The 26,841-nt window shown below is 40.7% G+C and overlaps 1 protein-coding gene across 1 annotated transcript in view; it reads right to left on the reverse strand.

Annotated features, from left to right (window-relative positions):
- The window catches only part of LOC117253759 (uncharacterized), a 43,770-nt gene extending 27,260 nt beyond the window's left edge, over positions 1-16,510 (reverse strand). The window contains exon 1 of the mRNA XM_078169131.1: positions 16,279-16,510. Coding sequence (XP_078025257.1) covers positions 16,279-16,510 — 232 coding nt within the window. The remainder of the gene's footprint in view (positions 1-16,278) is intronic.
- Between the last annotated feature and the right edge of the window lie 10,331 nt (positions 16,511-26,841).

Genomic DNA, 26,841 nt, shown 5'->3' on the forward strand with positions numbered 1-26,841 from the left:
TTTTATGTCTCTGTTTTAGATCACTCTTACCTAGCTACTAACTCAATTTTATGAGCTAAATAGCTTTTTGTTGGGTGGGAGGGTTGGGTTTTCTTTTTAAATCATCAACATGTCTCTTAGACCCCATCCCAACTAGGCTACTTAAGGAGGTCTTTCCTTTAGTTAACACTCATATATTAGATATGATCAATATATCCTTATTAACAGGCTATGTACCACAGTCTTTTAAGGTAGCTGTAATTAAACCTCTACTAAAAAAGCCCACCCTGGATCCAGAGATGTTAGCCAACTATAGACCAATATCTAATCTTCCCTTTATGTCAAAGATCCTTGAGAAAGTAGTCGCAGACCAGCTGTGTGATTTTCTCCATGATAATAATTTATTTGAGGAATTTCAGTCAGGATTTAGAGTGCATCATAGCACTGAGACAACACTAGTTAAAATTACAAATGACCTTCTGATTACTTCAGACAAAGGACTTGTCTCTGTACTTGTTTTATTAGATCTTAGTGCGGCGTTTGACACTACTGACCATCAAATTCTACTGCAGAGACTGGATCACTTAATTGGCCTAAAAGGTTCTGCACTAAGCTGGTTTAAATCTTATTTATCTGATCGTTTTCAGTTTGTTGACATACATAATGAATCGTCCTTACGTACCAAAGTTTGTTTTGGAGTTCCGCGAGGTTCTGTGCTCGGACCAATCCTATTTACTCTATATATGCTTCCTTTAGGTAACATCATTAGAAATCACTCTATAAATTTCCATTGTTATGCGGATGATACTCAGTTGTATTTATCGATGAAGCCAGAAGAAAGTAATCAATTAACTAAACTCCATAACTGCCTTAAAGACATAAAAACTTGGATGAGCACCAATTTCCTGATGTTAAATTCAGACAAAACTGAAGTTATTGTTCTTGGCCCCAAACAACTCAGAGACTCTTTATCTGATGACATAGTTTCTCTAGATGGCATTGCTCTGGCCTCTAGCACTACCGTAAGAAACCTCAGAGTAATATTTGATCAAGATTTGTCTTTTAATTCTCATTTAAAACAAACCTCACATACTGCATTTTTTCATCTGCGTAATATTGCGAAAATTAGGCCTATCCTGACCCGAAAAGATGCAGAAAAATTGGTCCATGCTTTTGTTACCTCTAGGCTGGATTACTGTAACTCTCTATTATCAGGTAGCTCTAGTAAGTCCTTAAAAACTCTCCAGCTAATTCAGAATGCAGCAGCATGTGTACTAACAGGAACTAAGAAACAAGATCATATTTCTCCTGTTTTAGCTTCGCTGCACTGGTTCCCTGTAAAATCCAGAATTGAATTTAAAATCCTACTGTTAACTTATAAAGCTCTAAATGGTCAAGCTCCGTCATATCTTAGAGAGCTCATAGTGTCATATTATCCCACCAGAACACTGCGCTCTGAGAACGCAGGATTACTCGTGGTCCCTAAAGTCTCCAAAAGTAGATCAGGAGCCAGAGCCTTCAGCTATCAGGCTCCTGTCCTGTGGAATCATCTTCCTGTTACGGTCCGGGAGGCAGACACCGTCTCCACATTTAAGACTAGACTTAAGACTTTCCTCTTTGATAAAGCTTATAGTTAGGGCTGGCTCAGGCTTGCCCTGTACCAGCCCCTAGTTAGGCTGACTTAGGCCTAGTCTACCGGAAGACCCCCCTATAATACACCGGGCACCTTCTCTCCTTCTCTCTCTCTCTCTCTCTCTCGTATTCTATTACTGCATCTTGCTAACTCGGCCATTCTGGATGTCACTAACTCGGCTTCTTCTCCGGAGCCTTTGTGCTCCACTGTCTCTCAGATTAAGTCATATCGCAGCGGTGCCTGGACAGCGTGACGTGTGTGGTTGTGCTGCTGCCGTGGTCCTGCCAGAAGCCTCCTGCTGCTGCTGCCATCATTAGTCATTAGTCATACTTCTACTGTTACTATACACATATGACTATTGTCACACATGTATACTGCCAGATATTAATACATACTTTCAACATATTGTACCACAGTAGCCAGAACTATAACTATAATTTTATTACTTTCAATAATGTTGTTGTAAGCTACTGTCATTACCTGCATCTCTCTCTCTCTCTCTCTCTCTCTCTCTCTCTGTGTCTCATTGTGTCATGCGGATTACTGTTAATTTATTATGCTGATCTGTTCTGTATGACATCTATTGCACGTCTGTCCGTCCTGGAAGAGGGATCCCTCCTCAGTTGCTCTTCCTGAGGTTTCTACCATTTTTTTTCCCCGTTAAAGGGTTTTTTTTGAGGAGTTTTTCCTTATCTGCTGCGAGGGTCATAAGGACAGAGGGATGTCGTATGCTGTAAAGCCCCGTGAGGCAAATTGTGATTTGTGATATTGGGCTTTATAAATAAAATTGATTGATTGATTGATTGATATCACAAATCACAGTTTGCCTCACAGGGCTTTACAGCATACAAAATTCCTCTGTCCTTAGGATCCTCACAGCGGATAAGGAAAAACTCCCCAAGGACGGAGAGATGTGCAATAGATGTTGTACAGAACAGATCAATATGATAAATTAACAGTAATCCGTATGACACAATGAGACAGAAAGAGAGAGAGACAGAGAGAGAGACAGAGACAGAGAGAGGGAGAGAGAGAGAGAGAGAGATGCAGGACAGACGGTAATGACAGTAGCTTACAACAACGTTAATGAAAGTAATAATATTATAATTCTGGCTGTTGTGGTACAATATGTTGAAAGTATATATTAATATCTGATAGTGTACATATAAATAAATGTATTGTATGTTCAAACAAAGAGAGACCAGAGACCATCACGATACAGAGATCCATGACAAAATACTTAAAACCAATTGTGTAGGCCAGGGGCGTAAATGGGGGGTAGGGGGCAATGGCTCCTTTCCTGCTTCCCACCCACTTATATCTGGCGGCATTGCTCAGACCACACCCATCCTTAACATCTGGCAAACTACTCAAAAACGCCAGAGTAGCTGTCTCAAGGACCACACGGCAGACACACTCAGACTCACAAGGTGAAAACAATACAAGCCCCACTGTTGTGGCTGGTAATTAATTGGTGTAGTGTAATGTACCTGTTTAGTCTTATGCTTTAGTATCAGTTGACCTTTAAAAATACATGTCCAGGCAGTATACTCCGCTTGATCATAACCAGTCACACCTTGGTTTATTGTTTCATGTATCCACATAATGTGCACACACACACACTCATTGGTGTATTGTATTGGATGCAGGATCTGACAGGATCTGATGTTCAAGGACGAAAGTGGAAAGTACCTAGGATCTGATAGGATTTGATGTGCATGTATGACACCATTATGTTCAGGCTTATGTGGGAAGGACGAAAGAGAAGAGCATAAAAGAGAGCACACAGAAAGCAAAACTTGCTTGTGAATACATTAAACTCAGTTGCACTCGATTCTATGTGTCTCCAGTGATTCCTTGACTGCTGAGTATTTGGTTTTAAAGATACTTATTTTGGACAAGAGCAAAAGTAGTCTAAAACTTGAAGACGAGGTTGGGACCCACCAGGCCCAATTCCGGGCCCCGAGCTCTGCTTCATCATTGGAAACCTTGGTATAGTAAACAGCATCATCAAGATGGTCAGCAGCTGTCTCACAGCAGCAATAGGCTATTGTTAGTTTTAATGTTTTTCCAAATTAAGACCACATAAACCCTTTTGATCTGACTCCTACCACCCAACTACCTACCCTACCTCCCTTCCCCCATCTGCCTTTGACTCTGTTAACTATCTGTCACATGTTTTAGCTCTGCCTGTTTTGGACAAATAGTGCCCTTTTCTGGTTGCACTTTAAAGTAATTTAACAGTCTTTCCTACAAAGCTGCCTTGATGGTTTAATACCAGTAAAAGCTAGTTATTTTCTGGTTAACTATTCCAAATCAGTTTAAGTTGTAACTTGGCAAATTAGTTCAGTAAACCTGACAGCGTTGGCTCACAGTAGCTTACAACTGGCTGATTTAGCATAACAACCTATTATTGTTGCAGTGTTATGGGTCCTTCAAGCAGTGCTCCAACAGTTTGGTATTTTCCTAACCTTGAAATTCTCTTTGCCTGTCTGTGTGGTATTTTAGTGCTGAGCGGAGCGCACAGTGCACAGGTGGTAGGAGAGTCGCAAACGGGAGGGAGGTTCAAATGAAACAGCACAGCACAGTGAGAGCTGTTGGCATTTTAGTGGTAAATGTGTGCTGAGAATATAAATAGTTTGTCTTGCTACCTGACAATTATAAGTACAACATTCACAGGGGTTTTAGTGCTGATTTGGTCTCCATCAGCTCCTGAGGAAAATATCTGGCTCTTTAGCTGCTCCACTATGTTCAGCAGCTAGAGTCGAAGCTGCTGTTTGATGTTGGACAGGTGGTGAACAGTGGATTTATCACAGCTTGTTTGCTGAAAGCAGCTGCTTGAATGATAATAATGACTAAATTATGACATAAATTTGCAGTCTTTCATACAATGAACTAAAAGAGATGAAAAGCTCCTAGAGCTGCAGAGTTGGGTACGTCTTTCCTATGAGCCTTCTCACATTACATAGTCTTTAGAATCAATGTTAAAAATGTCTACAAGTAGCAATTAAGACAGCTTTAATCATGTATTGATATTAAAGTGAATTATACAAGATGCAGCACTTTAAATACTGGCCTACATGTCTACTTGTCCCTTTTGTAACCTATGTAAAATGTCAAAATTTAAGCTTATCAAATAAGAGCATCTGAAGTCAAATTCCTCCCACATGGAATATTTTTGGCAAATAGATTCTGATTGTGCAAATGATACAGAGAGCGGAGCTGTTACATTACAGTAATGTGGAAGATGGACAGGGAAACAAGTCACTGCTGAGCTGAACTCAGACCAACAAATCATTGTTTGAAGTGTCCCAAACTCATTCTCCACTTCCCTCTCATCCCAATCAGCTCTCTCAGCAAGAGTCAGAGTTGTTATCTGTATTGTCTTACAAACTGGAAGAATGTAAACAATGAAAGAAAGGCCAAGCTAAAATTACAGGGCAAAAAATATCACATTGTTTCCCCCGTTGTTATGCCCATGCTGGAGGTTGCAGAGGTTAGGAAAACAGAGAAGTTATTTTAAAAAATAAATAAATAAAACAGGCCTCTGGAGATGTGCCTATGACTTCTATTATGCAATTTCACTAAGTCAAGAAAATAAATTTCTAATTAGGGGGCCAAGCCCGAGGGGCCTCGGGGAACGCGTATGCAAGCAGACGCATTTCCTAGGACCAGCGGTGATAGGAACCCTATTGTTTTTGTAAAGATTTTTATAGTTTTTCTCTATTTTTATTCTTCTGTTGATAAAAGTGGTGCTGCAGGCTAAACCGTGCAAGGGAGGGTGGTGCAATTTGGAGGGTCCAGACCCCTGCACGTACCTCAGACGCAAAAAACTACATATGTCCGCCAGCAGGGGGCGCTATAACCAAGGCCAACGCGTTTTGGCCTATAACTCCCACACCGTATGTCGTACATTCAAAATGTTATATCCCCAGATTCCCTGAATAGAGCTGAATCACTTTGCAATGGCCATGCCCACTTCCGCCTTAATTTTTTTTCCGCAAAATCGCAAAAACTGGAAAACATACTTTTTTGAACTCCTCCTTGGGATTTTGACCGATCTGCGTGAAACTTGGCACGTACACTCTTCACCTGGACCTGATCTAAAATTATCAAAAGAATTTTGTTCCGTCAAAAATTCCGCAAATTATTAATGAACAAATTTGTGTAGCTAGCTATAAAAATGTAAACTGTTGCATATCTCAGTCAAACTTAATGCTATCAACACCAAATCTCAGATCCTTAGTTGGCATGACACTGTGAAGGTATGAGCCGAATTTGGCGAATGTTAGCCACTAGGAGGCGCTACAAATATGGGAATTTTATATCTCTTAAACGGCTACACCCATTTCTATGAAATTCGGTCAGTATGATGTAGGGCCATTCCTGAGGCCATATATTGAAGGTGGTCATGACTGGTCAATGTGGGCGTGGCTTATTATAGGATAAACAACAAACATGTACTACAGCTGAACTATTATGCTGAGGGCTGTGAAATTTATAGGGTACATATAGAATAGGACACAGATCTTCCATAACAAAAATTGTGCATATGCTCCACTAGGTGGTTTTAAATGACACATTCATAAACATTATATCCATATGTTCCCTGAATAGAGCTGGATTTTCTGACACAGGCCCCGCCCACTTCTGCTGCACATTCTCTTTGCTAATTTGCCACATGTTCAAAACCTACTTTTTCAAACTCCTCCCACAGTTTAAGCACCACCTGTATAAAACTTTGCACATAGAATCTCCAGATGTGTCTGATGAAAAGTTATCAAAAGAATGTTGGCACTCCAAAAAATGTGCTAGTTATAATCAAACTTTTTTTTTGCTAGCTAAAAAACACATATTGTTTCATATTTTAGTCAAAATAAATGCAACATCAAACTTAAGTCACTTGTTCCCGAGGTCATCAAGAGGCTCTATGCCAAATTTGGTGCAAATCGGCCTATAGGTGTCGCTATAACAGATGCAAATGCGAGTTTGCCTGTAACTTCCACATTTTAAACAACACATTCATGGACATCAATGCAATGTATTTCCTGAATAGAGGTGGGTTTTCTGACATAGGCCCTGCCCACTTCTGCTGCAATTTTCCATTGCTAAGTCACCACATATCCAAAACCTACTTTTTCTAACTACTCCTACGGTTTAAGCGCCATCTGTGTGAAACTTTGCACATAGAATCTCCAGATGTGTCTGATCAAAAGTTATCAAAAGAATTTTGGCACTCCAAAAAATGTGCTAGTTATAACCACACAATCTTTTTTGCTAGCTAAAAAAACACATATTGTTTCAAATTTTGGTCAAAGTAAATGCTTTTAACATCAAATTTGGTGCAAATCGGCTAATGGGGGTCGCTAAAAACCCACAAACATCAAGTCTCAAGTACAAGATTTGAACAAAATTTGGTGAGTGTGATGTGGGGTCACTCCTAAGGCTGGACATAAAGTTAAGTAATGATTGGTCAAAGTGGGCGTGATTTATTACAACAAATCCAAATTGCCACACATTCAGCCTTTCACACTTCCGGCGCATTTCCCATTACAGCAAATACCACTGCTCGGACGTTGGCCTGCGTCCCTGCGCTAGCCCTGAGCCCGTCGTGCTTCGGGGCCAACTTCCGTGGGCTCGGTGGGGCACGGAGGCCGAGTTGCGCGGGGAGGCTTGGCCCCCGTTCATAACTGCTTGCAGTTCTAGTTACACAATGTTTCCACGCTTTAATACAGTGATAAATTAAAATCAGTTTATTGGGATAAAGCACTTGACAAAGAAACTCATTTTTATCTATGAAACAAATCCACAGTTGCAGTACCCCAGGACAGTTAGGCTGAATGACTGTTGGAACATCCTTAGGCATTAAGTCTCTCTCTATTTAGTAATGACATATAATAAAGGGTTAGTGTTAGGTAAGTACATCTGGGATAGATATACGTACACTTTGTATATGGGATATGTCATGTTTAGTTCTGAGGAACTAAAACTAGACTTAAATCTCCATATATGCCAGAATATGACCTTCCAAAATAATACTATCTACCCCTAGTTTGGGAACAAAGACCACGCCTGGAACACATCCCATTTCCGCCCAATAGTATATAAGCACACCAGTCTCCATTGCATCCCGAAAGGAAAAGGAATTCCCTTCAACTGTGGCCACAGGCCAGGTTCCAAATCTGCGTCGCTCCATTAAACGCCATGCCCGCATAACTTCCAGCATCTAGGGATCCTCGCCAGAGACATCCACGCTAGGATTGCTGTCCGTGAAGTAACAGAGACCCCACCGCCTCGAGGGCATCAGCCAGTACCACAGGCTCCCACTAGCAGGGAGCCAGGTTGTATGGTTTCAATTTTTAAGTTACTCATTGTCACATGCAATTAGAGGAAACAATTGTTGTTTGTTTGTTTGGCAAACAGTAATCTCAAATCTCAGGTTCCTTCCACCAATGCTCATTTAAAACGTGTTAAGGGAAATCTCTCAAGTAGCCATTGCTCATTTAATTTGTACAAAAGAAACCACACATGTAAAACAAACTAACAAACAAACAATAACCCTATGTGTTTGTCCTTTCTCAAGTCATTCCATCATTCTTGTCATCTCTGCATTCGAAAGCTTCATCACATCGTCACAGCCATCTAATAAGTCCCCCAACTGGAAAACCTTCCATCAGCTTCACAGAAAGCATAATGATCTCATCCAAAGCACACCCTCAGCCCATCTTACTAGCCAGCGACAGCTCCTCTTTACCTCTCTAGACATCACATTCATTTGCAGTTTACCACATAATAATAATAATCATACTACTACTACTACTACTAATAATAATAATAATAAAGAAAATAATAATAATAATAATAAGAAGAAAATTTCCTTTTCTACAAATAACTACTTATTCAGAACCAGTTTCCATTAATCTAGCAGTGGCTAGTGGCCAGTGGGCAGTTGTGAACCGCTACATACGTTTTCACATTAACCAAAACTTGCATAAAGGTTTCTGCTCTTACGGCAAACACTTGCCACCGACTTCTAACCTTCTCAGCCCTAAATCCATTGTCTTCAGGCTACTCATCTCCCCAGTTAACCCCTCTGTAGCATCCATGATCCATGCTTCAAATTTGCATTTGCAACAGTTGTAACCACTTCCTTCTCCCGGATCTCATATATCCAACCTCAACAACCTCCTGCCCGACATTAATTTCCTTCTCTCATTTGTTTATCCTTTCTCAACATTTTGTACTTCCCCATCTTATTAAAGCTTTATAAATTGCTTGGTCATGGTACAATCCTTGCTAGTAAACCAGTTTACTTGTTGGCTTAAGTCTGGGAGCAGGACCACGCCTCACTACTTATACCTCGTTATTCCTCTCCACACAATTTGTTTCTGTGTTCTTTCTTGTAATCAAAATTTTCATTGCTTTTCAACATAAAACCATTAACAAGATTGTCTTTAAGTAGGCCCTTGTTTCTGTTTTCTTGACCCACCTTCACTTCCCTCAAACTCATCCTTTCCGTCAATCCCCTCTCTCCCTCAGCATTGTCTCCATCCACTCCCCTCAACCCCATCTCAATCCAAGCATCCCTGCCTACCAAGGAAAGTGCAAGAAAATCCATCTCAATCCAAAAAAATTCTGTCGGGTGTTTCCATATGAGGTATGAGTGATTCTTGCTGTCCCCAAATGCGATTGCCCAACAGTCCACTTTCATGTTTTTGGCATAGTTGATTTTCACACTTGACACGTTCCTTGCTGGAACCATACTGCGTATTGCAAACTCCTGAGACTAACCCTTCAAGAAGACTCAAACAGGGGTCAGTGTACTGTTCCCTGATGCAGTGTTAACTCTTCTAAAGAACCAGACTGAGGTCAAGCATGCACAGGTCTGGGCCCAGGTCCCTGACATGAAAGCCCCCTTGGTCTTTTCAAATTTCCTTCCAGCCCAACATCTTCCCTGCTAGGACTTATTAACTTCTTCATTAACTACTTCATCCCTATCATCACCCAAGCTTGACTAACCATGCAAGATGGAGCTCCTGTAATTCTCCCAGGACGACATCCCTTTTCGTGATGATCACACTAAGCCAGGAGTCATACAATCGTACACAAACTCAGCCACCCCCACCCCTTTGTCCACAACCCCTGAAATGTACCCAGTCTGTATAGCAGCTATCCTTTTGGGGGAAAGTTTATGTTCCCTAAATAAGGGTGCTTTCACACCTACCTCGTTTGGTCCGGACTTTAGGACTTTTCTGTTTGATCCTGACCAAATTTACAGGTGTGAAAGCTCCCCCGGACCATGGTCTGGACCAAAGACCCGAAATTTGGTCCGACCAAAATAGGTGGTCTCGGTTCGGCTCAAACGAAATCATGGTTCAGACTTTTGCAGTGTGAAAGCTTTTTCAATAGTTCAGACTTTAAAACCTTTAACAGGAAGTTTTGGTGGTTAGCCTACACACGAAGAAGAAACACACAGGAAGAAAAAAACACACAAAGAAGAAACACACACACACGAAGAAGAAATATCGGTAGTAAATATGAGCCGTGGGACCACATGGGGAGAAGAGGAGACCAAATATCTGATAAAAATATGGTCCAACGACAATATAAAAAGTATGTTGGAAAAAACTCACAACAATTCGGAAACTTACGGAATATTTTCTCAGAAGATGCGAGAGAGAGCAGTACACGAAGGCACGAGATGCAATGAGGAAGAGTGGTGCGTCGACAAATGAGAAGGACAAATGTCCTTTTTATGACGACATGGACAACATTTTGGGCACTCACCCAACAAGCACACCCATTAGGGTGATCAAGTCTTCCCCAGCTTCGGATGGAAGTGTGTCTGCAGATGTGGCCAGGCCCAGTCCCACAGAAAACACTAACGAAATTGGTAAGTAACGTTAACATAACGTTTACACCAACGTAGTCACGTTTTTTGTTTTTGCTTGTTCCTAGCATTTCTACTGTCATACTACAAAGACATTTTTCAGCAGTCATTATTTCAACAGAGTACAGTTTCACACCCAAAACACTAACGTTAATTCTTTCATCCCGTTTGACAAGTGCTACAAACAAATGTCCAATACATTCTTGATCTTTGGATTATGTGATCCATTTATTTATATAGTTCATACAGTTAACCTTAGCATTATGGTAACCCCTGTAAAACACTGCACTGCTTGTGTATGAAATGCACTATATAAATATATAGTTTGATTTGATTTACAATAATGAAGGCTTGTATTATATTGCAGATTAGGGGCAGTAGTAGGCTATTGGCTAACACATTTTTAATTCAACACAACTTATTTTCACCTCTCTAACTCCGCTTGGACGCCCGTGTCTGCGTTCCCTCCCTCCTCTGTTAAATGGTATCTCCCAGGCACACCACATCATCAAATCATGTGATGTTTGGTATTACCGGATTCAGGAAGCTCTCGACCTTTAAAAAATGACATCGTTTTTCTTTTATTTCTTATGGATTTCGCACCAGAGCAGCCTAAACACACTAAGTCCAAAATTGCGATGAGTGGTGACAAGTCATGTCACGTCGTTTTTCGAGGGGAAAAGTTAAACGATTACTAGCGATCTCAAGCGGAGCTGCGAGTGGAGACTTAGATCTTTTATAAAAGGTAAGAGTCTCACTCCTACCACTATTTTTGGCTGAGATATACCACATAGAAAGTGGGATCATAACTTTCACGTTTCATATGGCTTTATTTGGTGATATTTTATGATGTTTCTGTGTCATAAACAACATCAGCTATCATAATCACACCTGATTTCAATGAGGTACAATGTTTGAAGCTGGCTGAGTGTTGTTTGATCCCTGATAGTACTGTTTTGAAGCCGAGTGAGCGCTCTTGTCATTTGGAGCTCCGCCTGGATCTTTCATGGAAAAAACACTCTAGAATGGTCAGAATGGTTTGAGCAATTTTCTTCAAATTTGAAACAAGTGTTCATTGATAGTGTGCCTACAGCCCCACAGTGTCATTTACCTGCTCAGATGAAGCAGTCAGACAGTTATTCATCCTGAAAATCATTTTTTATTTTATTTTAGGCAAAATCTTCAACTTCTTACTGACTTCAGAGGCCCATTACTCTGTCTCTGTATCACAGAGAGTGTTTCTGACACATTCACAAGAAACTTCAGAGAGTTTTCTTTCTGGCAAGACCTCATGCATGCATGTAGTCAGAGCGGTTCAGACGCTACAGTCATTTTAATTTGGGTATGTCATTTTAGGCGTTTTCGCTACAAAATAGGGGTGGAGTGCAAGAGGTTACAGGAGAAAGTGCAGCTTCCAGCAACAAAGACGAATCTGGAGGCACTGCAACCCCTTCCCATAGAAGAAAGCGGAGGACCAAGGATGCTTCGAGAATTACTGAGTACAAGAGGTTGCAAACAGAGGTCAACCTGGGAGAAGACCACAGGCAGAAGAGGGAGGATGCCACTCTGGAAAGGTGGATGACAATACAGCAGGAGGCAGAGGAGAGACGCTTTAGGATGATGCAGGAACAGCAGGCAGCCACAAATAATATATTTATTAATGTTATGCAGGCATTAATGCAAAGCAGCATGTCTCACCAAAGCCAAGCTCCACACCCTGCAGCATCCTGGGGTCCTGTATATCATACGTCTCTTCCAGCTCCTGACTGGGTTGCACAGCAGCCTCCACATCTGCCTCCACACCTGCTAACTACCCAGCCCCAAACTACAACCCCCATGGATCTCACCCCACGTGTCCTGAATCAAAGTCATGGTGCTGAACCAAGTGAGGAAGAAGACAAGCATTTTTTCCACTTGTGATTTCTTTTGAGTAAGTTTTTTTTACTAAACAGCACCCAGCACTTCTAATTTCTGTGTGGTTTTCATGATGTTGTGCTCTTTCAAAATGTTTACTGAACTTCAACCAGCACTGCTAATGTGCAAGCTGTATTTTCAGATTTAAAATGTTCACTGAACGGGAACTGCCCATTGGTTCGACAGCCCATTGGTTCAACAGCCCATTGTTCCGACCATATTAAACTCATTGTTCCGAAGTCTGTTCTGAAATCATCATGATGCCCTGTGGTTAAGGTCTGGTTAAGTTTAGGCACAAAAACCACTTGGTTAGGGTTAGGAAAAGATCATGGTGTGGGTTAAAACGAAAAAGAAACTCATAAGCCGTGAGCCTGCTCCGCCTCAAGCCAGCAGCACAACCACACACGTCACATTATCCAGGCACCGCTGCAATACGAGTTAATCTGAGAGACAGTGGAGCACAAAGGCTCCGGAGAAGAAGCTGAGTTAGTGACATCCAGAATGGCCGAGTTAGCAAGATGCAGTAATGGGATACGAGAGAGAGAGAGAGAGAGAAGGAGAGAAGGTGCCCGGTGTATTATAGGGGGTTCTCCGGCAGACTAGGCCTAAGTCAGCCTAACTAGGGGCTGGTACAGGGCAAGCCTGAGCCAGCCCTAACTATAAGCTTTATCAAAGAGGAAAGTCTTAAGTCTAGTCTTAAATGTGGAGACAGTGTCTGCCTCCCGGACCGTAACAGGAAGATGATTCCACAGGACAGGAGCCTGATAGCTGAAGGCTCTGGCTCCTGATCTACTTTTGGAGACTTTAGGAACCGTGAGTAACCCTGCGTTCTCAGAGCGCAGTGTTCTGGTAGGATAATAAGGCACTATGAGCTCTCTAAGATATGACGGAGCTTGACCATTTAGAGCTTTATAAGTTAACAGTAGGATTTTAAATTCAATTCTGGATTTTACAGGGAGCCAGTGCAGAGAAGCTAAAACAGGAGAAATATGATCTTGTTTCTTAGTTCCTGTTAGTACACGTGCTGCTGCATTCTGAATTAGCTGGAGAGTTTTTAAGGACTTACTAGAGCTACCTGATAATAGAGAGTTACAGTAATCTAGCCTAGAGGTAACAAAAGCGTGGACCAATTTTTCTGCATCTTTTTGGGTCAGGATAGGCCTAATTTTCGCAATATTACGCAGATGAAAAAATGCAGTACGTGAGGTTTGTTTTAAATGAGAATTAAAAGACAAATCTTGATCAAATGTTACTCTGAGGTTTCTTACGGTAGTGCTAGAGGCCAGAGCAATGCCATCTAGAGAAACTATGTCATCAGATAAAGAGTCTCTGAGTTGTTTGGGGCCAAGAACAATAACTTCAGTTTTGTCTGTATTTAACATCAGGAAATTGGTGCTCATCCAGGTTTTTATGTCTTTAAGGCAGTTATGGAGTTTAGTTAATTGATTACTTTCTTCTGGCTTCATAGATAAATACAACTGAGTATCATCCGCATAACAATGGAAATTTATAGAGTGATTTCTAATGATGTTGCCTAAAGGAAGCATATATAGAATAAATAGGATTGGTCCGAGCACAGAACCTTGCGGAACTCCAAAACAAACTTTAGTATGTAAGGATGATTGATTATGAACGTCAACAAACTGAAAATGATCAGATAAATAAGATTTAAACCAGCTTAGTGCAGAACCTTTTAGGCCAATTAAGTGTTCCAGTCTCTGTAGCAGAATTTGATGGTCAATAGTGTCAAACGCCGCACTAAGATCTAATAAAACAAGTACAGAGACGAGTCCTTTATCTGAAGCAATAAGAAAGTCATTTGTAATTTTAACTAGTGCTGTCTCTGTGCTATGATGCACTCTAAATCCTGACTGAAATTCCTCAAATAAATTATTATCATGGAGAAAATCACACAGCTGGTCTGCAACTACTTTCTCAAGGATCTTTGAAAGAAAGGAAAGATTTGATATTGGTCTATAGTTGGCTAACACCTCTGGATCCAGGGTGGGCTTTTTTAGTAGAGGTTTAATTACAGCTTCCTCAAAAGACTTTGGTACATAGCCTGTTAATAAGGATATATTGATCATATCTAATATATGAGTGTTAACTAAAGGTAAGACCTCCTTAAGTAGCCTAGTTGGGATGGGGTCTAAGAGACACGTTGATGATTTAGATGAAGAAATCACTGCGGTCAATTCTTGAAGAGAAATTGGGGAGAAGCAATCTAAATATATATTAGGTCTTACAGCTGTGTTTGAGGTTAGATAGGTACTATCTGAGGACAGGAGGTCATGAATTTTGCCTCTAATAGTTGGTCATGTCTCCTACAGTCAAACAAAATACTGAAGTGAGATGTAAACAGAACAGTCAACACAACTGATTGCTTTCGTAAAATAATTTATTGTGAACTGTTTAAGAAAATGAGCAAAAATAGGCTGCAAATGACAACATTTCCTCAAATTCAAAAGCTCAATACTCCTGTCTCAGAGTCCCTGACTAGAGCTGCAGCTAACAAATATTCTGATAGTCAATTAGTCACAAAAAAAGAAAAAAGATTCCTGCACACTGTTGCCAAACTTGCAAAATATTTAATGGGACAAGGCAGCTATGTTTCGGTCATTACAACCCTGCCTGACGAAGGTTGTAATGACCGAAACGTAGCTGCCTTGTCCCATTAAATATTTTGTTTGGCAACAGTATGCGGGAATCTTTTTTCTTTCTTGACCTGAAGTTTTTTCCTACGCACCTGTTCAGGAGACTCTTCAAAGGCGTGCATGAGCCAGTTTTTTTTACTTTAAGAAATACATCTTAAAATATAGAAAATATATAGAATAGAAAATATTTCTACAAAACAAGTCATAGAATTTCACAACACAATGGTGAAAAATGTTGATCATTGTTCCCCAAAGCCCAAGAAGACATCCTCAAACCAACAGTCCACAACCCAAAGATCTTCACTTTACTGTCGTAGACCAGAAAAACCACAAAATATTCATATACAAGAAGCTGGAATCAGAGAATGTGGACTTTTTCTTCTTTAAAAAAAAGACTCAAAACGATTAGTTGATTATTAAAATAGTTGCCAATTAATTCAATACTCGATTAGTCATCGATTAATTGATTAATTGTTGCAGCCCTATCCCTGACAGAACATATAAATATCAAAACCATTTAAATATATAACAGTAGGGTGAGGAGCGAGCTCACAGAGTCAGTAAACACTTGTACTGTAGATTCAACCTGTAAAAACAAAAAAACAAACACACATTTGATGGAATCCTTCTCATTACAGTCATTTAGCATACTTCAGGCCTCACGGACTCATACTTACATGCTGTGAGGTGCTCCACTCCCAGCCAAACGAAGGCAACCAATGAGTAGTGGAACCAGTATTAACAGGCCTACAAAGATGTCCTGGGTAGGCAAGGTCTGGTCTTGGCTGGTGATCTTCATCATCATTGTCGATCCATTGAGTTGGAGAACACACGGGCATCATGAACCCTCCCAGGCCAGCCAGTGTTGACATCCCAAAACTTCATGGTGTTATCCACAACACCTTGCAGAATTACTGAGTAATAATAATAATAATAATAATAATAAGCTTTATTTGTATAGCACCTTTCCAAACAAAGTTACAAAGTGCTTTACAACCGCAAAAATAAAAGGCAGAATCCAATAAAATGACAATAATATAAAAAAATATTATAAGCACATAAAAGTAATAAAATACGATAACACATCAAAAATAGAAAACATTAGACATTATTAGAATACATTATTAGATGACAACAGGAGTTAAGTAAAAGCTCATTTAAAAAAGTGTGTTTTGAGAGATTTAAAAGAGGACAGAGATGTGGCTCACCTGAGTAGAAGCCCTTCCGGTTGTAGTAGTCAGCTGGGTTGTGAGACGTTGCCAGGATGCAGATATGAGTGCCATCCACAGCCCCTGCGCACTGTGGGAACCCCCATCTGTCACTGAAACCTCTGACTATTTCTTGGACTTCTGCAGCTGAAGGTTTGTGCAGGTATTGTGGATTTAGGGTGTCGTTGATGGCAGCAACAACTTGTTGTGTGAAGACACAAGTACTCGACATTCCCACGCCAAAGAGGTGAGAGATGGATCGGAGCTCGAGATTAGTGGCCAGCCTCCACAAGCATACAGCCACACGCAACTCCACTGGAACAGCCTGGCGGTATCTTGTAGTCTGTCGAGTCAACCTTTGGCGAAGACAGTTACAGAGGTGATAGAAGGTGGTTCTTCTCATTCGAAGGTTGAGCAGCCAATCTCTCGCTGTCCAGTTGTCGCACACATGTTGCCACCAAGCATGACACCGTGGTTTGACCCAGAGACTCTAAAATAACACACACACATACAAATACATTAATACAAATAACATTCAGTTCAGTGGTAGAATTCACAGATACTAACAACATTTTTAAGGGAAAGGTTACAGAAATGTTGCCCAGTGTTTTCTAAAAAGATTGATTTGAAACTACTGCTTTGGCAGATTCATAGACTTGGTTGCTATTTTGCTATTTATTATTTTTTATCTGTATTATTTTTTACTATTATTATACTCTTGTCTGTATTTATACTGTAGTTATTGCTGTATGTCTCTCCTGTCTGCTAGTTATTTGTTTTATTTGATATTTTATTACTGAGTTTAATGCTCAGTCAGTTTTCCCTGAATAAACAATGGTTAAAAACACTGTTAGCACTAATACTAACAGGCCATTGGATGTTGTGGATATGTGCCATTTAAGTGCAAAAAAGTGTTTTTACATAAAAGGTGGGGAGCAGTGAGGTCGCCCACCTAGGAGAAAAGGCTTTCATCGTTGGAAAACCGTCTTCACGTCGGTAACGTTAAGTATTAACTAACAGAGGCGGATTTACACAGATAAAAAAATCGTCTATGGGGAAATGTTACATTAACGTTATTGTCCATGACAGGGCGAGTGTGAAAGCGAGCTCAATGACCTGGACCACAGCTGGTGGTGGAAGCCGACCCAAACTGAACATAATACACAAAACTGCCTTGCTAGCTCAATCTTGTAGTAACACAATAAATTTCCAGTGTAATCATTTGCCACTCACCTCACTGGTCTTTCCTGATGCACAGCCAGGGCTCGCAGGTGTGCTTGAAGTTGTCTTCTCCTTTCCTGCCGGCGACGATAAAGCCTCCGCACGACCAGGACGTTCATCCGAATCCGAGCTAATCGAACTAGGCTCGCATAGTGGGCATAATGTTGATACTGCTGGTAGCAATGCCACAGCAATAAAATTATTGCCACGATGTGTTCATTCATTCTCTTGCTAAGTGCTAACCATAGAAAAAACTATCCAACTAGCTGAGGAGAGCTAAGGCGCCGACCATTGGTTAGGCTGACCAAACGTCCTCTTTTGCCCGGACATGTCCACTTTTCATGTCCTGTCCGGGGCATCCGGGGGGTGTTTATAAATTGATGATAATGTCCAATTTTCCTTGTGTGTGTGTGTGTGTGTGTGTGTGTGTGTGCGTGCGTAATCCCAGAGAGGCTGCATATTGGCGGATCTCCAACACTCACAACGAGGAAGCAGCAGACACCTGCGGCGCAGCATTTATTCTAAGCTTCCAAGATGCCAAAGCGCAAGTGCAGCTTCACAGATGAAGTGCAGAAAAAATTCCCAACTTCCCGTCCCGACCCGCTCGGGATATATGGGAGGCTGAGTGCACCGTGTGCAAAGCTGGCACATTTGATTCTGTGTCTAATAACGGTGCCGGGGAGCTCAAAGCTGGATTTTCTAATACAGAAGAGGTATTATTTAGAACATTATTTCATATTATTTATTTATTTATTTGTCCAGTAAGACTTGAAAAGATAACTATTATTTTACAAGTTGATTTTTCTAATACAGAAAAGACATTATTTCTATCATTATTTCATTCCAGAGATTTTACATTTATATTTATTTTTGTACAAATGAAAAAGATTATTAATTTAGGCATAATAAAAGCAAGTTGAGTAACCTTTGAGAAGCCTATCTAAATTTCTGTCTTTGAGAGATATAATTTTGTAATATAACTGAATTTTCTATCCATACATATAAACTTTAAATATATTAAAATTATAAGGCATCTTTGAGTAAACTGCGAGTATCATTTAAGTAGGCTATCTCGTGGCCGGGTCGAGTGTCCTCTTTTTTGGAAATCAAAATATGGTCATCCTACCGTTGGTGACGTGACTATGTCATATGCACGCCTGTTTACAAACCAATCAATGTCAAGTGCAGGGAGACGCAACATATGTAGTTAACGTCAATATGTAATTTGGTCCAGTCGCCTTAATGAGTGTGAAACCAAACCGACCAGACCAAATGTATACTACGTAGCAAAAACACAGACCATGGTCAGGTGTGAAAGCCCGCTAACATGCTATTAATGCAGACACTCACCCTGGCCTCAGACCTGCACCAATTCATCAATCTGAGTGTCCCATATCCTCAATCGCCGACTCTTGCTTTCCCGTTGTTAATTCTAGAAATTCTGACAATTGGCACCAGCCTCCGACCTTCTTTCGACTTTTTTACTTGGGTCGTCTCTTCACACGGAGCCACTTTAACCATTTATAGGCAGAAAATTCTCAACCACATTAAAATTCCAGGGCACTGTCTTCTTTAGTAAACATCATACATACGAGCTACAATACAAACAATATCCGACACTCCCATGCACTCTTGAAGCTCTCTTGGGGGCTCTATCTGAAGCCAAGCTAACAAAGAGGCAACTCCCCGACTCAGTCTCACTCCCAGGATCCGTCTTGCATTCCTGCCTTCGACCCAACACATCCATCATCGCGCTCGCCTGCTACCCAGACAGCCAGCCTTCATCCCTCAACTCTCAATCTTCCATCCCTTCATCCCTCAACCCTCATCCCTTCATTCCTCACTCTTCCTCCCTTGATGTTTATCCTGTTATCCCTAATCTTTCATCCACCTAGCCCTAAACCCTTCATCCCTCATCCATTCGACCCCTAACACTCATCCCTTCATCCCTCCATCCTCATCCTTTCATTCTCTAATCCCTTGATCCTCACCCCTCCACGCTTTCCTCCGAACCCATAATCCATCATACGCAATAAACCATTCGAAATCTTTATCTTATTGGTGTGGTCTTTGTTAGTGAAATATATTTATTGAAAACCCCAATTCACTCACTCAACTTCAGTTTTTTTGGAAACAGCTTGCACTCAAAAATTTCAGTTTAGTACAATTCAGTAACATAAAAGTTCTGAGTACATCAGACACAAAATAAATGTCACATGACCGTTGTCTGACAGGAATTTTATGTCAGTTTAACATAACTTTTTTTAATCTTATCTCTAAGTGCACCTTATTTCACCTCAGCACACTAATATCCACATAGGCATGAGGTCCCCAACTGTGTAAACAACTAAACTAATGGTCCGGCAATGTCTTTAACCCCAACATTAATTGTAAAGCATAAGAACCATTGTGAAATACAGTACATAAACATTATTCACTGTGTAATGGGTAATGTGAGTGATTTAGAACACATTTAAACAGAGTTTTCTTCAGCTTATGGCCTTGCACACTGTCTTAAAGCATGCTGGGTAACTTCACCCATTTAGCCCGAACAATATGTTAAGTGCACAATGATAGTATTGTTTATTGGCTAAATCGGCTTGATAAATTTTAGTCAAATTAACTCAAAACTCAACTTGCCTTAACATGAAAATGGAATGGGTTTTTGCATCAGGTGAACATAAATTTTATGTCATTTTGACAATCCCGGGCATTATGTAGACTCTACATTAAAATATTGTGTCATGGATGGATTGAAGTTTACAGTTCATAGCAATTACTAATAATGAGATTTCCCAGAGTTTAAGATATCCGAGTTTTGAATTGTAAAGTTGTCTGTAAAATGTCTTAATAACTTCTCAGTAATATTCATTGTATGTACTGTTATTTTCTACAATTAAGTATCAATTCTAACATTTCAAATGATACTTTTTGCATATAAAATATGGGAATCCATCAATTTAAACATTCTCATCAAATGAATTATAGTGCTAAAAATAACTGATATTTTTACAATTTCTTCCATATTTTTCCTCTGTAGGATATGTCATATATATACATATATATATATATATATATATATATATATATATGTGTGTGTGTGTAGTTAAATAAATCCAAATGTCAGCACTCACAAAAATAATATATATTAGTCCTTTAATAACGCACAGCAGTATCACAAACGGACGCGTTTCAGCACTGGGCTTTGTTCAGCGTCGAGGAAAGCCAAGTGCTGAAACGCGTCCGTTTGTGATACTGCTGTGCGTTATTAAAGGACTGATATATATGATATTTGTGAGTGCTGACATTTGGATTTATTTAGTTTGTGAGTTTTGGGTCGGCACCCTGTGATTTTTCAAACGGTGAGTCGAGCACGTCAATTCTTTTGTTTATAGCTGCCATAAAACAATGAAAGCTGTTAAACCTTTCAAAGTCAGGTTTAGCCTACTAGACTTTTTTACTAGACTAGTATCACAAAAGACAAACTTGCTTTTCAAAGAATTCTGTCTTGTATTTGGGTTGATGAGCTCCTGAAACTTTGAGAACCGAGATCAAGTCGGGGATCCGACAGTGTTAGACAGCGCATTTGTCTTCAATTGGCTTACCTTTGCCGAGCTTGCTCGCCCCCCCGATCATGTACGTACTTAAACGAAGCAAGCCACTGGTGTCCTGGTGCTGTAATAATCCACGCAAACTTGAATATTCTCTGCGGTGCTCTGCGTCGGTTCCTCGGTTATACGCTATCCTTTGGCATAATGGCGCAGTCCTGATATCGGTGCTGCTCATGGCTGGAGACACTGTCACAGAGTGACAGCACTGACCACCGTGCGGATCCTGCAGGACTAAGGAGCTAATGAGCCCAGAGGTTACCGTGCCGTACCGTGATGTGACGTGCGTCCTGCTGCCGGACAAGTGTTGCTTTACGTTCAGATGTGTGTGTGTGTGTGTGTGTGTGTGTGTGTGTGTGTGTGTGCGCGCGCGTGCCTATGTATGTGCCTGCATGTGCATGTATGGTATCCTACAGGTATGATATTCCCAGGTGTTTCTTAATTTGCTTTTTAAATATTGATTTTTGTGTCAATTTAGTCATTGTCAGTGGTAAGGAATTCCATATTTTCATTGAACTATATTTGACTGTTTGCTTCAGAAAATTAGTGTTTGGTTTAGGAATTGAAAACCGACGCTCTGATGCTTGTCTAGTGATATGACTCTCGATTGTGGAATTTTGGATTGTAAAACCTTCCATATTGAAGATACAAGTGCACCATTCATTCTGTCCTCAACTTTTAACCATTGTAGACAGAGGTGCATGCTGTTGACACTTGTATTGACATTGGAGAACCAAACTTCAATTGGTTCAGAACAAATTGATTTAATGTGGGGCAAGTTAACCTGAAGCCACAATACCTCAATTTCCTTACACATGATATCCTCCCTAACTTTCACTGGAATATGATTTTGAACATAACAGGCAACTCCACCCCCATGCATATTTCTGTCCTTTCTGTATAGATTATATCTTTCTGTGCTCAAAGCATCATCATCAAATGTCTCATCTAAATGGGTTTCAGATAGAGCAAGTATATGAATTGTGTTTGAATACAACAATTTCATCTGATTTGTTCCTTAAACTACAAATATTCAGATGTGCAATTTTCAAAGTTTTCTTTGGAAAGAGAGCAGCAATCAACATGAGATATGAAATGTATTTTCACCATACCTTTACCTTTATATATTGTGTGTGTCTGTGCATATTGTCCCATTTTTTTCATTGATCACGTGTATGTTTGTGTGTATTGTCCTTGTGGGTTCACGTTCCTTATTCCTTAATGCTGTTTGTGGATGATGAGCTTGTCATATCTTAAAAAGGCAATGTCCCCTCTTTCTCTGGCAGCTTTCATTTTAGGCAGTAGCTCTTTTCTCTTCTGGCAAACTGAATCAGGATAGTCCTCATTTATATAAATGTTTGCTCCTTTCAGCATTTTTGCTTTGCTCAAAACTGTGTCCCTGTCCTTGATTCTTAGAAACTTCACCATTAGAGGTCGAGGTCGTTGTCTACCATGGGTACCTTCTGTGGCTGTAGATGCTTTTCCGAGACATTGAACTCTTTCAATCCCACTAGTGTAGGGATCCAGGTCCAGTTTCTCCTTGAAGAGAGTCAGCACCCTCTCCTCTGAATCCGACCATCTTTCATTTTCAGACTCAGGAATGCCATCAACAATGCCATTGTGACATTTGGATTGACCATCTAAAACGTCCGCTTTGTTGTTTAATGCCATCATTGATTCAGCCAGCTTGTGTATATCCACTTCATTTGATTTACAGTTGGATGACAGACTGGTGCTGGCAGCTTTCAAGTCATCCACCTCCTTTTGTGTAAAATGGAGGCTGATTCTCAATTCCTGGAGCTCTTTCAACATAGCATCCATTCTTGTGTTTGTATTGTCCATAAGGGTGTGCACACAAACCTTAGTTGCTCTCCTGCTGTTGTAGCAGTTCTTTGTAGAAATCTTCTTGTCGATCCAGTTGTTCACGCAGTTGTTCTTGTGAGATGTACTGACCATTTTATTTGTCCTCCTTCTTTCGACCAGCCATCTTGGAATCACTGAGGTCTGAGGCCTAGGTCAAGGCCTAGTTCAGCATATAACTTGAACCCAGAGCTGAATTTCTGGCCCAAATTAAATATGAAGTTTGAGTTTACTCCATATAATTCAATTACTGAGAGTAAACTAGAAATAGACCAGGGATTCAAAAGATATTAAATGGATAGAGTAGTTACTCTCACAGCAGGAACACAGCAGCAGCCAGCAGCGACATTAACATAAATTCAATGCTGGCTGCATGTTGGCTGCATGTTTTTCATGACTTTGCAATGTAGTAAAAACTCCCCAGCAACAGAGAGCCAGTGGCCATGTGATAATACACATTAGAAGAATAAAGTTATGAGCCACTCCATTGTTTTTTAGTAAACAGCAGTGTATCCATAGCGGAGACCAGGTATGGTTGCAACACTTTTTGTCTCAATACCTATAACTCGCTGAATTTTCACTCAAACTCACTGAACTTTCAACTTTAGACACAAAGTCCCCATATACTTCTACTAGATGACAATGTTTCCAGCTTCTTCAACTCTATCACAGAACTAATGAACTGATGTCAAGTACGAGGAGTTCCATCACAACCTTCCCCACTACCCAACACATTCTTACTCTGCAACCATGGTCACTCACTGTTTTTTCTCTCTGACACCACTGGTGCCAAGGGGAAATTCAGCAGGACAACAACACAAGTTTAGGGGGCAGAAGTCTGACTAGGGTGGATTGGGTCCAACAACCACAGACTTTCATTCGGGAGTTTGGTGTTTGCTACCTGTAAAATTGTAAAGACAAACCCTGTTTTTTTTTCCTAAACACAATCAAGTGTGTGTTGTACTGGGCCCTATTTCAGAAAGCAGGATTAGTGAAAACTCTGAGTATGTTGAGCCTGAGATGATGGAAACTCTGAGTTTTCCGTTTCAGAAAGCCAGCTCAGTGAAACCCTGAGTCAGTTACTATGGCAACTTACTCCATGAAGCAAACCTGCTGGCTCGCAGGTTTGCTTAATCTAAGTAGCAGGTAGGAGAGACATGGCGTGTCATTTAGTGAAGTTGTGGACGTTGGGGCACAGTTTATACAGAGGCTGCTGCGTAAGGAGAAGGTGATTAGACCCCGTTTGGATTTCTCCCCAGAGGAGTGTCTGTATGAAAGATACTGTTTGACCTCACAGTCTTTCATTTATCTTAACAATCTGTTCCACCCAGATATATCACATATTAGGGCAATGCATTGCCCTTTGATTCTTCGGCAGGGCAGTTTTCTGTATAACATCAGAGACACTGAACACATTAGAGAAACAGTGGTTTGTCGGGCCGCAAGAAAAGTGACTCTGGCTCTGAGAAGACTTTTGCCCGTTTTTTGTGGTTTTCCCTGGACATAAATCAGAATCAATTATCAAAGTATTTGCAATGGAGCATCGGTGACTTAGTGGATGGAGCGGATGCCCCGTGATCAGACGCCCAGCACCTGATGCAGTGGCCGTGGGTTCAAACCCAGCCTGCAGCCTCTCGCTACGCGTCGTTCCCTCTCTCCCTCAACATTATGCTGTTTTGCCATTAGAGGCAACAAAAGCCCTGAAAATAATCTTAAAAAAGAGGAATTCCACAGAACTGCAGGTTTGTCAGTATTAATCAATGTAACTGGCTCATTTACAGGACTAAACACCCCATAATAGCTCCATCTGAGCATAAAGGAGATTAGGCCTACGTGAATCAGAAGTCATTTCACAGCAGTTCAGCAATTCAATTAACCTCAGCCTAGAATGAAGGAAGTATAAGTAAAACTTTTACCAGTCTGTAGGCTACAACATTTTTGTGTTTGATTTTGAATTGATGCCCAGTGTGTTTGGGGTCCATCAGATTACAGCCGAATAAGATGATACAACAAATTTTATTAAAATAGGCTACATGAACTCTGTGTAATGTTTCTGTATTTTCTGTATGTTAGACACATTAACACATCACATTGCATAACATCACTTCACATTACCTACTAACACACTCTGCAGTCTGTTCCCATCACACCTCATGCTGTTTAGCTGCAGCTGACGTCTTAGTTTTTATTTTTTTTTCATTTTGCGGTCATTAAAATCTCAGACTCAGCTGGGACAAAAAAAGTGGCTTTCTGCTTTCGGCCACTGAATCACGTTAGTTGCACTCGGTGCGTTCACGGTGAGCACTCTTTCGGTGCTCACCGTGAACGCGCCTCTCTCAGGCTGAACATACTCAGAGTTGATTGAACTAATGCTGATCAGCTTTACTGGAACTGAAAACTGAGTTTCTCAGCTCAGGCTCAGTCAACCCCTAGATCGGGATTAGGCTCAGAGTTTGTTGAGCCTGCTTCCTGAAATAGGGCCCTGATGTAGTGCATTTATTTTGAGAATGTGTTGCATTCCGACCCTGCCATGTATTGTCGTTTGGTCGTGGACTTTCCGTGTCAATATATGACATGCAAGGTACCCTGGGTGCATTTGTTATTGACATTCTGAGATGCCATGTCAACTTCAGTCTGTTACATGCATTGTCTGTTTACAAAATACACTTTAATTTTCATGTGAAATGTAAAGTTTGTATACAGTGTCTTTCAAAATAAATACACTATGTTGGTACAACATGGTGAATTTTTTCTACTTGTAGCCCTTGTGAGAAAATGAGGGGTTAAATAAATGTAGTGCTTTATAAGGGAGGAAAGACCTAATAAGATAAGAAATTAAGTGAAATTAAGGTTGTTTTCATAACACTTAATAGAGACACAATAAATATTAATAAGTTAATGGAGATTTCAGTTAAAAAGAATACAACTGCATGTTAAGTTCAAGGTAAATAGTTAAATATCGCGAGATGTGCATTCAGAGAATTCATGTGGGTTTGTTCTATTGTTTTATTGGTCGAGTATGTGGTCAGTTTGATTCGCCTGTGATGATTGGGGGGGAAATGCGGAAGAGACGAAAAAAAAAGACAGGGAGGAGGCAGCAGCTAAGCTAGCACCGGGAAGAGCGGAATGTGAGGAACAGAGTGTATCTCATATAGCTGGAAGAAATGTAGGCTAGTTAAACACTACCGCACAGTTCCTCATTATCTGAGAGTTTATTGAGGCTTGTATTAGTGTGTGTGTGTGTGTGTGTTTGTGCCACGTGAAATGAAGTTAAAAGACGACGCATCGGACGGGAGTAGGAAGACTTTGCCGCCGCGGTCGTCATGTTCCTTTGTTGACGCCCGCCGAGGATTCCTCTAGCTGAGCTGTGGGTTTGCCTAGCTGCATTTCGGTGGTGTGGAGCAGAGGATATCTCCAGCTGTACTGTGACTTTGCTGACTGTTTCTTCTGCGGGGAGAGCGGAGGATTTCGTCAGCTGAGTGGTGAGTCGGACAAGCTGTGTTGTTTTCACATGGAGGAGAGGACGTCTTCATCGGAACTGTGAGCCTGCTGTGTGGATTCGCTCACGGGAAAAAGGGGATTTCCATGGGCCGCAACGCACCCGAGCATCAAACAGGCTGCAGCGGGGTTTTCTGTTGTCATGAGTGTGTGAATTTGAGTGTGCGTGTGTGGGCCCACGTTACGGTATAGAGTATCATCAGTTATTGAGTGCCAGTTATTGAGTGGCTATTGAACCATTAAGGTATTTTGATATACATTTGTGGTAAGCTAATTGAGAGGTGTATATGATTAGTATTTTCCTTGCTCAGTGAGGTAATTTTGGTTTAGTCCAGAGGTTATTATAGACTTCTTTTAAAGGGGTCTAAGTTGTGTT

The sequence above is a fragment of the Epinephelus lanceolatus genome, chromosome 6 (genome assembly GCF_041903045.1).
Source record: "Epinephelus lanceolatus isolate andai-2023 chromosome 6, ASM4190304v1, whole genome shotgun sequence".
In the NCBI taxonomy this organism is placed as follows: Eukaryota; Metazoa; Chordata; class Actinopteri; order Perciformes; family Serranidae; genus Epinephelus; species Epinephelus lanceolatus.